The sequence below is a fragment of the Mizuhopecten yessoensis genome, unplaced genomic scaffold, assembly GCF_002113885.1.
Source record: "Mizuhopecten yessoensis strain PY_sf001 unplaced genomic scaffold, ASM211388v2 scaffold2347, whole genome shotgun sequence".
In the NCBI taxonomy this organism is placed as follows: domain Eukaryota; kingdom Metazoa; phylum Mollusca; class Bivalvia; order Pectinida; family Pectinidae; genus Mizuhopecten; species Mizuhopecten yessoensis.
The window spans coordinates 122,656-134,873 of NW_018404501.1; the positions used below are offsets into that span (position 1 = coordinate 122,656).

The following is a 12,218-nucleotide window of genomic DNA, read 5'->3' on the forward strand; positions in this document are numbered from 1 at the left end:
ATGCCAGTAGAAACAAATGTGGTGTTAGAGTGTATGAGTGAGTGATTGAGATTATTTTGTGTTCTTATATAATTATTTATGTCTTTTTGTGTTTTCATATTATTTTTGTTTATTTTTTTTTATTTTTTATTTTTTTCTGTTTTCTTTTAGTTAATTTTCTATTTGATTTTCCAACTCATCTCAAGACATGTCTACTTCAAATAAGTCCTGGTACATTTCTTTATCAGCATACATGCATGTATCAGTTTTGCTTTATTTCATGTTGCCGTAGCAAATTTTAGTTGCTCAAGGTCAAGATGTATATCCATATATTTAATTCGATATGAATACTGTGTATATTCATAATGGTATATTTAATTCTTCTTGACACAAATTTTACAACTATATTAAATATCAATATCGCAAGTTTGTAAAAAAAAATCCAAGGATTTTTTTTTTTCTTTTTCTGTAGAAACATGAAAATATTAAGCCAGCCTAATTAAATGTATATTACCTAGCAATAAATGTATCCATGTGTCATGAGATGAGTTGAAATAAAATAAAATGTATGTATGTAAATATTGTATTCTATATTAGCGTGTATTCTGTCAATTTTTAGCTTTGGCTACATTAGCATATATGTAAATTAGACAATTTGTCTTTTAATGAAAACCATAATGGGTTAAGCACGGAATATATTTCGTGCTTCTGTGATAATTTTATTGTAATTGTATTGAACGACCGTTTAAATTATGAAAGAACCGTGATATGAATTGCTGTTTTAGTAGACCAACAATTATTTTATGTACATTTATTTGCTGTGATACTACTTTGTCTTTTAACTAACCAATTTTACTAACAGAGGACCCTGTGGAAGATTAGCTTTGCTAAACAGGTTTTGTATCCTCAATAAATAAAGTTTATTATTATTATTATTATTATTATTATTATTCAATGTCTTCAAATATCAAAAGTATGCTGGAAGCCATGGAGAGAGCTTATATAGGCAAAGCCTGTTGGTCAATCCTTTTGTTTAATCAATAAAATATATTTGAAAAAAAAACACCGTTATTTCAAGTCAGTTCGAAAAAAGTGGAGTAATACTTCCATACCTATACATTTTCGTCCAAATCTGTACCATTATTGACTAATGATATTGTTTTAGTATTTTGTAATCATATAAATGCATGTAAATATCTACAAAATATACAAGTGTTCATTGTTGTCGTCTGCCAAAATGGCTTCGAGATTCGGGACCGGGAATGCCGATTGCTTTGCAGAGGCTCAGCAATGTATGAAAACGAAGCAGGCGACACAATTTGCAGTCACAGTTAGTACAGTCATGTGATGTACTAAATCTATTATGACCCTTTCCCTCGGGAACAGTTCTCTTATAGTGTTGTCTGGGGAGGTATAGTGCCCTCGCCTAACGGCTCGGGCACTATACCTCCCCAGACAACACTATAAGAGAACAGTTCCCTCGGGAAAGGGCCATAATAGAATAATATTTTTTACCACAATTTAAAGGGGGGAGGGGTGGAGGTAAGTTATTGCTCTTCCTATATCACTTAACCCTGTTTCTATGTCTTAACTACTCAACTCCCTAACTGTAACTTAATAACTAACACGTTTCTGACTATCTCCGCAGTAGAATCCCGCTTTGTAGTAATGTTGTTCCTGCTCGATTCGATCAAGAGGATAAAATTAGACTGAAGACGGTGATACTTATAACAAACATGTTCAATGACTTTGTATTTTCTATTTATTATCTAGTGACTACGGTACTCTCTTCATAAACATTCGCTGCCCTCTTCGACAAAACTTTTGAACTGACCAAATGTCTTGTTAAAAGTATAAATAGAAAAAAATATAGACGAACTACTAGAAAACATTACCATGTAACCTTAACGTTCAACTCAAATTATGTTTTAGAAATGCTATCTTAAAGGTTATTTGCATTATGAAAACCAAATATATTCATAATTACTAGGTCCCGAGGGTACGAAGAACCCAGAAAAATAACATCATTTAATCTGGCCCTATGTAAAGTTTTTCTCTTTGTTTGGCAAACTATATATAGTTTTTTAAATTATTGTAAGTCTTTAACAAATACGTCATCGAAAAAACATCCCAGTTTAAAGTATGTTTTATAAAGATTGATATTTTGTGTAATGAGTTATAATTAACCTTTAATGTTCCTTGCCAGAAATAGATGTTATCAATGATATAGGCGATGGCCTCAACGCAGACAAGATCAAACAATGTTATCTATTCACTCTGGATAAATACAAAACCACAGAAAACAGTTGATAATCGAAATCAAAGACATGTTCCTGGTTAGTGAGATTTATATTCAGAATAGTATCGACTTAATACCATTGTTGTTAAATGTCGTTTTCTCCTATGGTTTTTAAAACGTTGTATTTATAACCCCAATAACATAGCAGTTTTACATTGCATTACATTAGCGACTACATATCAATGAAATTATTGCAATTAAGGAAAAAGTGGGCATTTGTATTCGGCCCTATCTCTTGATCTTGCATTGTTCACCATCAATAGATCAGTATATATGAAAAGTAAACGCAGCTATAGTCTGACCACAATAACCTGTCGTGTTGACCTTCGATTACCATATGGATCACATGCAAGTCGATAATCGGATGAGAAGAAAATATAGATGTACATGTATGTTACAGTATGTGAAAGTTAAAAACTGAGGAAAATCTCATCAGCTGTGCCAGCTTAACACTAACCATCGCTGAAGTTACATGACACCGTGTGATCCTTGTGATGATTGCGTTAATATTATCCAAGGAAGTCAAAGAAAGCAGTGTGTTTCTCATTAGTGTGTATGTCTACGGCCTCCACCTCTATCTCCGTGCCACCGAACGTCATGGAAACATCGACTTGTCTGTCTCTGCCTAGGGATGTGTCGGGCATGCTGATTTTCAGGGAACCTAGTTCTTGACAAGACTTGTCTGTAATGTACATTGGTGACGGTTCAGTGGACGCATGTATATAGATGGTTATAGACGTATCCGTAGAACGCATAACACGATATCTGTGTTTTTGACATGATTTTCCTAATGTGACAGAATCGCCAACTGAGACATGATATCCAAAAAGTTTTCCACAACGGGTGTCACCGTCCTCATCTATACATTTGTACTCTTCTTTGTGAACTCCTTCTTTGAATTTCATTCTACAACTAACTCCGTAAGTGAAACGGCATATCCTTTCAGCGATGTTGTTTGGGCAGTGACCAGTGATGACGGCTCCCTTCAGCACAGCCAGGCCGGCCTCTCGTAGAACTATCACTTTCAGGTTTGGGAACCTCTCTATCACGGCGTCATGTAGTATTGGACATTCCGAGTATCCGCCTACCATAAGTATGGCTGATAAGTCTTGGACGTTTGGATGACATACAATCTGGTCTAAATGATCAGTGATGTTCCGCAGAGATCGATCAAACAGGGAGATTGTGAGCGCCTTAGACATTCGAAGTTTGTCCCCACGCCAGATCACATCAGAGCTGTATTTCGGATTGCCCTTTATGAACCTGTCCATTTTGTCATTGGGATGGTGTTTCCGGAATATCTCCAGTAGTTTAACCGGAACAGTGAATGTGATCTTTCCCTCCATTGTTTTTGATATTGACCTTTTCTTCACTTCAAAACTGCGATACAACTCCAGCAAGTCCTCTACGGAGTCATTCTTAAACTCCCTGAATATTTGTTCACCTACTATATCAGACAGCAGGGATTCAAATTCGTCATCAACGCTGGTACCTCCCCAGTTTCCACCACTTGCTTTATGGATTTCCTTTATTGTTTCGTTTTTTTGGACTTGGTGAACGGTAACGTCAATTGTTCCACCTAAAGATAAACACAAACATTTCAACATTTCTGAAAATGATCTTTTCATACAAAAATATTCACATCTAGTAAGCTGTTCTAGGTCGAACGATTTTAGGACGAAAATGTTCTTTCGAGAATGTTGGAAACTCCTTTATATATATGTTGTCAAAATCTTAAATAACAACATTATCAGTGTTTCAATGTTTTTGTACGTTTCGTTAATCAAGTCAGCCATAGCACTTGCTTTGGAATAAATTTTACACAACAAACACCAGCTCGACAGCTCGCATTAGTTACTGCCACTACCATACCCTTATTGTTTGTATTTGGCTCAATCCTATCTGATAAAGCAACTGACGTCAAGGTTATTATTCATGGATGTATAATGTATTTTGTGACCTAACCTCCTGCGTCAAGGACCATATATTTGGTTCCATGTCTAAAGACACCCATCTTCTTGCCTTCACCGTCCACCATACTCTGAACGGGTTGATGTTTACAGAAAAGAGAAGCAGCCTCTGGTTCCAGCGCCAAAATCAACTGCTCACTTGGTAAACCGGCCTGAAAAACGTATGAATTGATAAGTAAAGTTCACCCTCCTAATGGCATAACCGGATCAGAATGTTACCCTGTTACGGCACGATTTCTCACCCCAACACGATTTTTCTCCCGGGTGAGAAATCGTGCTAAAATTGCTACGTTCGCAACACGATTTCTAACCCCGACACGATTTATCACCCAGGTGAGAAATCGTGTTAGGAGTAGGCATATTATCCGGTATCATGATTTTTGGCAATTGTGGTATATTTAGGCTTTTTATAAAGGGACTATTTCCAGCTATGTTAAAATTACATAGGAGCCTGCCACCTCATACATTTTGTTTCAGAAATGCTACAAAGTTTATGCTGTTGTTTTAACTTTTTTCAATCCCTTATACATCCGATGTGATTACTTTGAATCACTTTTCTAATTATTGAGATGATTAATTAACCTTATTACAGGATGCGGGTAGATAAATGGAATATCAGCCTGAAACTATTTTTTCTGAAAAATAATCGTAATTTTGCATCGTATTACTTGGGAAAGGATATTTACTCTCATGTAGTGCTGTAATAATATATTTATCATCCAGAATGTGAGTTAAATCGAACATTCTGTGAAAATTTTAATGTAAAATATAGGATTTTTCATTCTTATTATTCTATTATACCAAAACATTTCATAGTATGAATAAGTGGTGTTATTTCAAATATGTTTGTAAAATTCATTCCAAAATGTGTGGTGGAAAGAATTCATTTCGCACAACAATGCACCCAGTGTGCCCAAAAAGGTGAGGGCATAAGACACCTCCCTGGCGTCCACTTAAAAGCAATGTACCTGATTACAGGTAATTGGATACGAAATTGTTGCAAGCCTACAATAAATCTTCCAGTGTATGTTAGGTCACAAACAATTCCAAATTCCAGTTATTTCATCACTTGGCGTGATTGATAAACATTTTGTTAACAATCAATTTTGAGATCAAATGTAATTTTCTTGTCACTTTTTAGAATTTGTTATTATACATTTTGTTATAATGTTTTATACATTTTATCATCAGACTTTTCGTTTTTACGTTGCTTTTAGGGGATATTTCATACTCAGTTGTTCATATTCATCTCATAATGAAGAGTAACTGTATTGGTGAAGGTCGCCATCCTATCTTCGCGAAATCTCGTAAATGTAAAGGTACACGAAATGTAAAAATAAAATATATAATGGCTTTTGGATATACTGACTTAAAGGGACTAAAAAGAATTTGAAACAGAACGTTTTGATGATGAAACCACTCGTAGTATTTTTTTCTTAACAATCAAGGACCTGTTTTACGGATCCTGTTCACATATAAAATGTTCTCTTTGTTTTAACAATATGAATTAATTTCATCTTATTGGCAATGACCTAAACCCTTGTACACAGGTTATCCTATAAAGAAGAGAGTCTTTGAACTCTCAATCATGAAAATGGTCATCTGAAACAATTGGTGACCTTTTAGAAGTGTCGTACATCAATTTTTGTCTCTTGGATGACCCTGGCTGCAAAGCTAGAACAGGTTGGTTAAAGAATAGTTTCTCCAAATCCATATGTAATTTGCCATTTTTTTTTTCTTCTTCAGTATATACCAAAACTGCACAAAATGCTCTTTTACTGTTTTGGGTTAAGATAAAAACTGATATCTCTGGTAATTAAGTGTTCCGCTCTTGACATTTCTCTGCCTAGTATTCCAAAAACCTTTCAGTCTGTAGTACAATCATTGAATAAATCTATAGTTCCAGTGTTCCTCCGTCCTGACCATTTGAGTAGGGAACATATTTTCATACAATCCTGTATTCTCAGAAACATGCTTGTGAGACAGAGTGACTGCCATACTAGATGGCCCATATATTTTTATATTTAAAAGGGTGCTCTCAATAAGCTTCAGGGGCTGTCTTACGGTGGCCAGAAGGAGAATCATTATCTTAAATTCATGAGCATAACTCACCCGTATGGTTACATTTTGAACACAGTATGATCAATCTCTTGAAGCCAAAATGATGCAAGCATTACAAAAAAAATCATAGACAAGCTCAAATGGTTGGAGCAAGACGCCAATGTAGTCGTTGGTCGTAGTTTTAGAGATGTCCTGCCAATGTTAGAGGTATCTGGTATTAATACCAGTATGCACGCATATTTTAAGACTGGTCAGAGACAATACTCTGATCTACAGGCTAACATTGACAGAACAGTTACTAAATCCCTATGGATTGTAGAGTCTTTTCATTGCCGTATTAAGCATTGGATAGTTTTTTGAACTCAATTGATATCAAATTATTCATTGATATATTTATAGGAGTGCTAAAGATTGTGACTGCATGTCTCAATTGGATACGGGAACCAATTTATCAAAGATCACCGGACACTGACAGAAAAGACAGAGAACTCGCACATCAAATGAAGATTCTACTCACAGAAACAAACTCTTTGGCTCAGAGGGTGAAAACAACCAGCTCTCTCCATATGAGCAGAGTCAGAAGATTATAAAATATGGGTGAATCAGCACTATCAAGACCTTATCTGTTGCCAAATTTGTTCCAGACACAAAAGCAAGACTAAATATAATGTTTGGATTCAGTACATTACGACACCAAATGATAATAATCCAATAAAAAATTACTACTGCCAATGCCCAGTTGGTCAAAGAACTATGGGAATGTGTGCTCATACATCAAATATACATTATCATCTTGGCCATTTTGGATTCTTTAAAATCTAAAACAGTTGTACCAAAGTTGAAACAAGTTGTTTTCTTGTGAATCTAGAATCACCAGTTTAAAAAAAAATCAAAACCTCGCATCTTTGTTTTTCTTTCTTCCTTTTCCAAGTCTGCCATCGAACACATATCATACTCTTGCGTGTTGCAAAACATTATCTGTAAATGTCATCAGCTGTTAATACGGCATAAAACTTTAATAAATATATGAAAACAAAATATCGAACAAACGCAAAATCTATGAATACCATTTATATTGCGAGAAAATTGTTTGGGACTCTGACAACTGATTAGGCAGTAGAATGAATGTTTTGGTGGCCGTCTTCAAAAGAAATAAACCAAAAAATATTTTCGAAACATGTTCTTTGTTGATTACATATTCATTCCATTTAAACTGGAACAAATCTTACCTTCTTTTATGTCAGTTTCAGTCATAATGTATAGACTATACACAAAGCCATGAATTCTGATGTCTAGACCATAGGGGCATTTGATCCCCTCTTTGAATATTTTCCACCACATGTTTTGGATTGATATTTTTGTAACCGGTAGTTCATGGCCTAGTCCTTTTATAATCAAAATATATTTGGTATACAAAAGTTGTAAATTACTTTTATTCTAATATGAACACATTTTTGGCTGGAATATCATTACTTGAGATGGCTTCCGGCTGTTGATTTGTCTGTAAATATCTGATAACTGACCATATCAATATATTTTTACATGTATACCGTAGTTTTGGTTGCATAAATAATGATCCTTCAATGCGTTATTAGTTTGACAACATTCTTTTGGGAAAAAATCTGACTTTTTTAGAATTTCAGTTTTATGCTCCTACGAAAAACGAACAAAATACTCATTTGAATTTAATGTGTGTTTTTGTTGTGATAAGGTGTAGGTCTACACCTCACCAAAAGAAAATTGAAATCCCCCTCCCCCACTTTAGTGAAATTAGCGCAGACACTAATACTATCAGTTTTCCGAACAAACCGAAATCATGGCCTCTCATTTGTTGAGACATAAACATTGTATCTAGACTTTCCTAATTTCTGTTCTATTTTATGAACTGCAATATAGGTTGGTAAAATTAATATTTTGATGGTATTCTTGAAGATGGCAAAAACAAAGTCAACATCTACCGCAAAATGGCTGTTGCAGCATAGCTTTGAAAAAGTCTCAATTATGCAGTGTCCTATATGTCTTAAATTCTGTATTAAAATTAGCAATGACACTAAAAACACTTCCGTGGCTTTCGTTGATTTTCTTTTTGATTTTATAATATTTCCGTGTTAGGTCGGGTCCTGATTGGTTGACATTTAGATATTGACCGATTTTGTTCAGATTCTGTATGCAGATGTGTTATGGCATTGTGATAAAAAAAAATGTGACTACAGGGTTAGTATGGGCGCCTTAAGTAACGGTCCATGTTACAACTAGATATTGTTATAATTTATGATAAAAAATGTACTCATTTATGATAAAAAATGAAATGTATGTACATGTACTCATTTATGATAAAAAATGAAATGTATGTACATGTACTCATCTAGAGCAACTGATTTCACTTCTGCTTTAGTAAGCTCATGTTGTGTAAAAATTTAGTGTTCTTTGTTACTTAAGTGTATTTGTCATTCGAATCTTGCCATTATTGTTGACTATGTCTTGTTTTAGATATGACTTACATATTTTCTATACTTTTTATTGCGCGCCTAAATGTGCTGAAATTTGTTTTCTATGTTTCGAATATCTCCAGTGGAATTCAAACAAAATCAGTTCTTCTGATTCGAAAATAAATAAATAATAAATAAATAACAGGTACAATGTATTGTTATTTAAGAAGTGTTAATTCTCTCTCAATTGAGGTGAACTATATTTCGTTTTAATGTGTTTAAGAAGGTGTGCGCATGTGCATTGTATTTGCGTGCGTGGGTTTGTGTCTATATGCTGCACGCGTATGCGTTCCAGGTGTGTATGAACAAGTTGGACAGACGTATTATTGATTCTTACATACCACGTAATCGAGCAACAATATCTTTTTCATAGTCTAATTGAATATGTGAAGATATTTGAAGACTTCTGCTGCGTATTTCAAACGTGAATGAATGAAAAAATTGATAGATGAATCAATCAATATTAGGTATGCTGTACATCGAACATCTCGTAATTTGATATCATGTAAGCTTATCTATTACATGTACACTTAGGCAAGATTAAAGAAGCTCTGCTCTATTCCAAAAATGAGAGATGACGTCAGAAAAAACAAGGGATTGAAACAAGCAGCATATGTAAGCTTTCGAATGAAAGGAAGAAAGTCTATATTTTGGGGATACGTTTTTTTGCTAACGGTACCTTTATTTACAAAACACTTTAAATCAAATTTGACTTCGTGTTGTTATCAATTCGGTATTCCCATCTAATCAGTAGCTTATATTTCTCATTCAACGTTGATAAGTTGATTTTCCAGTGTTATTTCGGATTCATAGTAATATACATAATACATATGTACCTGCAGGACATTCTCAGAGCTACGCGTTTATCCGTTGTTTATCCGAGCCAAAGTAAAAATGCATCGCGCTTTTTTGTTCCCACCGAATGCGTGTGTAATCAGTAAGGAGTTTTCGCTTCACTATTGATTCTAATAATGTAATTCCTATAGCAATATATTTTTCCTAATTAACTGATGTATGGATTGCATTTTTTTAATAGAAACAGTTTTGTTATTGTTGTAAAATAAAATGTATTCGAAAAGATCAAACACCCCGGATGAAAAACATCAGACAACACCCCGATTGAGATATAGAGCTGGGGTGAGAAATCGTGTCGGGTGAGAAATCGTGTCGCCTATGCTCATATAGATTGCACAATTTCTCACCCGGGTGAAAAATCGTGCGGGGGTGAGAAATTGTGTCGCGAACGCAGCAATTTTGCACGATTTCTCACCCGGGTGAGAAATCGTGTCAGGGTGAGAAATCGTGCCGTAACATACCCCCTGATCAAAATGGTGAATAGAACAAATCCTGATTCAATATAGTTAAACCCTATTTTATGCTATGGTAACATAACGTCATCATCTTTAATGTCATTTTGACTGACATTATAGTTCAAAATAAGTTTTTAGGAATCATACCCGAGCCGCTTGATATCACATAGCAAATATATCGCGCGGACGAACATATCCACTCGTGTTCTACGTGCAAATTGATTCGTTTGTAAAATAAACTCTTACTATTTGCGACAGATAAGATCGTGTAATAAATCTAATAAGAATTTTGTATGACATTTCTTGTACCGACTCGGAGTTATTTTGCCCTTGTGTATTGAAGCTGTGGTCCATATACATATAGTCAAACCTGTATATATTTTTCTATAGCGACTATAGAAAAATATATACAGGTTTGACTATATGTATATGGACCACAGCTTCAATACACAAGGGCAAAATAACTCCGAGTCGGTACAAGAAATGTCATACAAAATTCTTATAAGATTTATTACTCCTCTCTGTAACAAATATAGATTTTTTACTATATTAGTACACACGCCACCAGAAACCATTCTTTTCGGTTCCGAAACAGTCTATATCGACCACATTTCTGCTAAAAATTGTGAAATCCATGTCTATTTGATACTGTATGGTGGTCTCTTCGATATTATTTTTTTTATATTTAGTATAACAAATGAAATAAATAAAAAAAATTAAACAGCTTTCATTTGTGAAAATCATACTGGTTTAAATAAATAATATGTTTAATCATTTACAAAAAATAGTTTTTTCTTAATTCTATTTTATATTTACATCCACTGCTGCCACTCGCATGAACTGTTTGGCTGGTTCACTCCAAATAGCTGGGACTGTCAGCACCCACTGTATGTCTGTATCCACGCTTTCAAAACCCTGTTTCGCACATTCGCCTAGGAGCTGATTTTTCAGATATCGAAGGATGGATGAAAACACTTTCAAAGCTGGCATTCGTTTTCCGTTCATATCTCTCAGCTCGAAATGTCGCTTTATATCCTGGAAAATATAACATCATGGCTACATCAAGATTATAAGTTCTCCACTGTTTCGTATGTTATCAAAGTATTTAGTTGTTTTAAATTCTAAGAGAAATTCGTTAACGAATATGTCTATTAAAACAGAGGAAGAATGATATATTTCAACTGCGGTTAAACACGAGAAAGACGCTAAAGTAAACGATATACCTTGAAGCAAGTTGATACAAATGTAACAAAATGTTGTAATAAAGAAAATATGTATCACAGCGTGAAGACACAAAGAAAACAAGTCATAACACAAACCGTAATCTCCATTCTTTTGCTTATGTTGAAAATAGAAAAAAACTTTATTATGAGACATAATTTCAGTTAAACAGTTTAACAAGAAAAATTATGTAAACAAGCTCAAACAGTCTTTGCGTTAAATATATAAATACGTATTCAGTTTTTCATCAAATTCTTTAGATTTTATGAATTGATACTTGTACGTATCACTGACGGAAAAGATAAAATATCAATTAAAATCAAAATCAAAAACAAATCTTAATCTTAGGAAAAAATTATGCGTTTAAGATATCATAAAAAACAAGAAATCTGCTTATGAAATATTGATTTTATCCTCTATATCCCAAGTTTTGACAAACTTATAAATAGTATATTAATCAAAAGGATATCCTCTTTTTGTCATAGTGAGGTCGATATATAATATTTCATAACAAGTAATAAAATATTGAAAAGATTTTTATGAACTTGTTCTTAGATATGTGCAGTATCCATAAAGACAAATATAACAATAATGTAACAAACAGTCTATATTTAGCTTTCATAATGATATTTCTACGTACTTCAGATAGGACTCACTCATAATCTGAACTATGGTATGAATCAACAGTCTAATACTATGTCCGAGTTCAACAGTTGATAGGTCTTTAATCATTTTAAAATACATCATCATCATCATCATCACCAACATCATCACCATCCAGTAAACAATAAGTTCATAACGAATTGATGATGACATTACCTGTTGAAACCAAATAAACTATGTACATACTTACTGTTTCATATACCCTTTTTATCCCCCCCCCCCCCCC

General features: G+C 34.0%; 1 protein-coding gene across 2 annotated transcripts in view; it reads right to left on the minus strand.

Annotated features, from left to right (window-relative positions):
• Nucleotides 1–1,546: 1,546 nt before the first annotated feature.
• Nucleotides 1,547–12,218, minus strand: part of LOC110445757 (heat shock 70 kDa protein 12A-like) — an 18,948-nt gene continuing 8,276 nt past the window's right edge. For both annotated transcript variants that reach the window (XM_021490530.1, XM_021490531.1), the window contains exons 3-5: nt 10,925–11,143; nt 4,244–4,400; nt 1,547–3,857 (exon numbers count right to left, since the gene is read on the minus strand). In XM_021490530.1, coding sequence (XP_021346205.1) covers nt 2,788–3,857; nt 4,244–4,400; nt 10,925–11,143 — 1,446 coding nt within the window. In that variant the 3' untranslated portion in view covers nt 1,547–2,787. The remainder of the gene's footprint in view (nt 3,858–4,243; nt 4,401–10,924; nt 11,144–12,218) is intronic.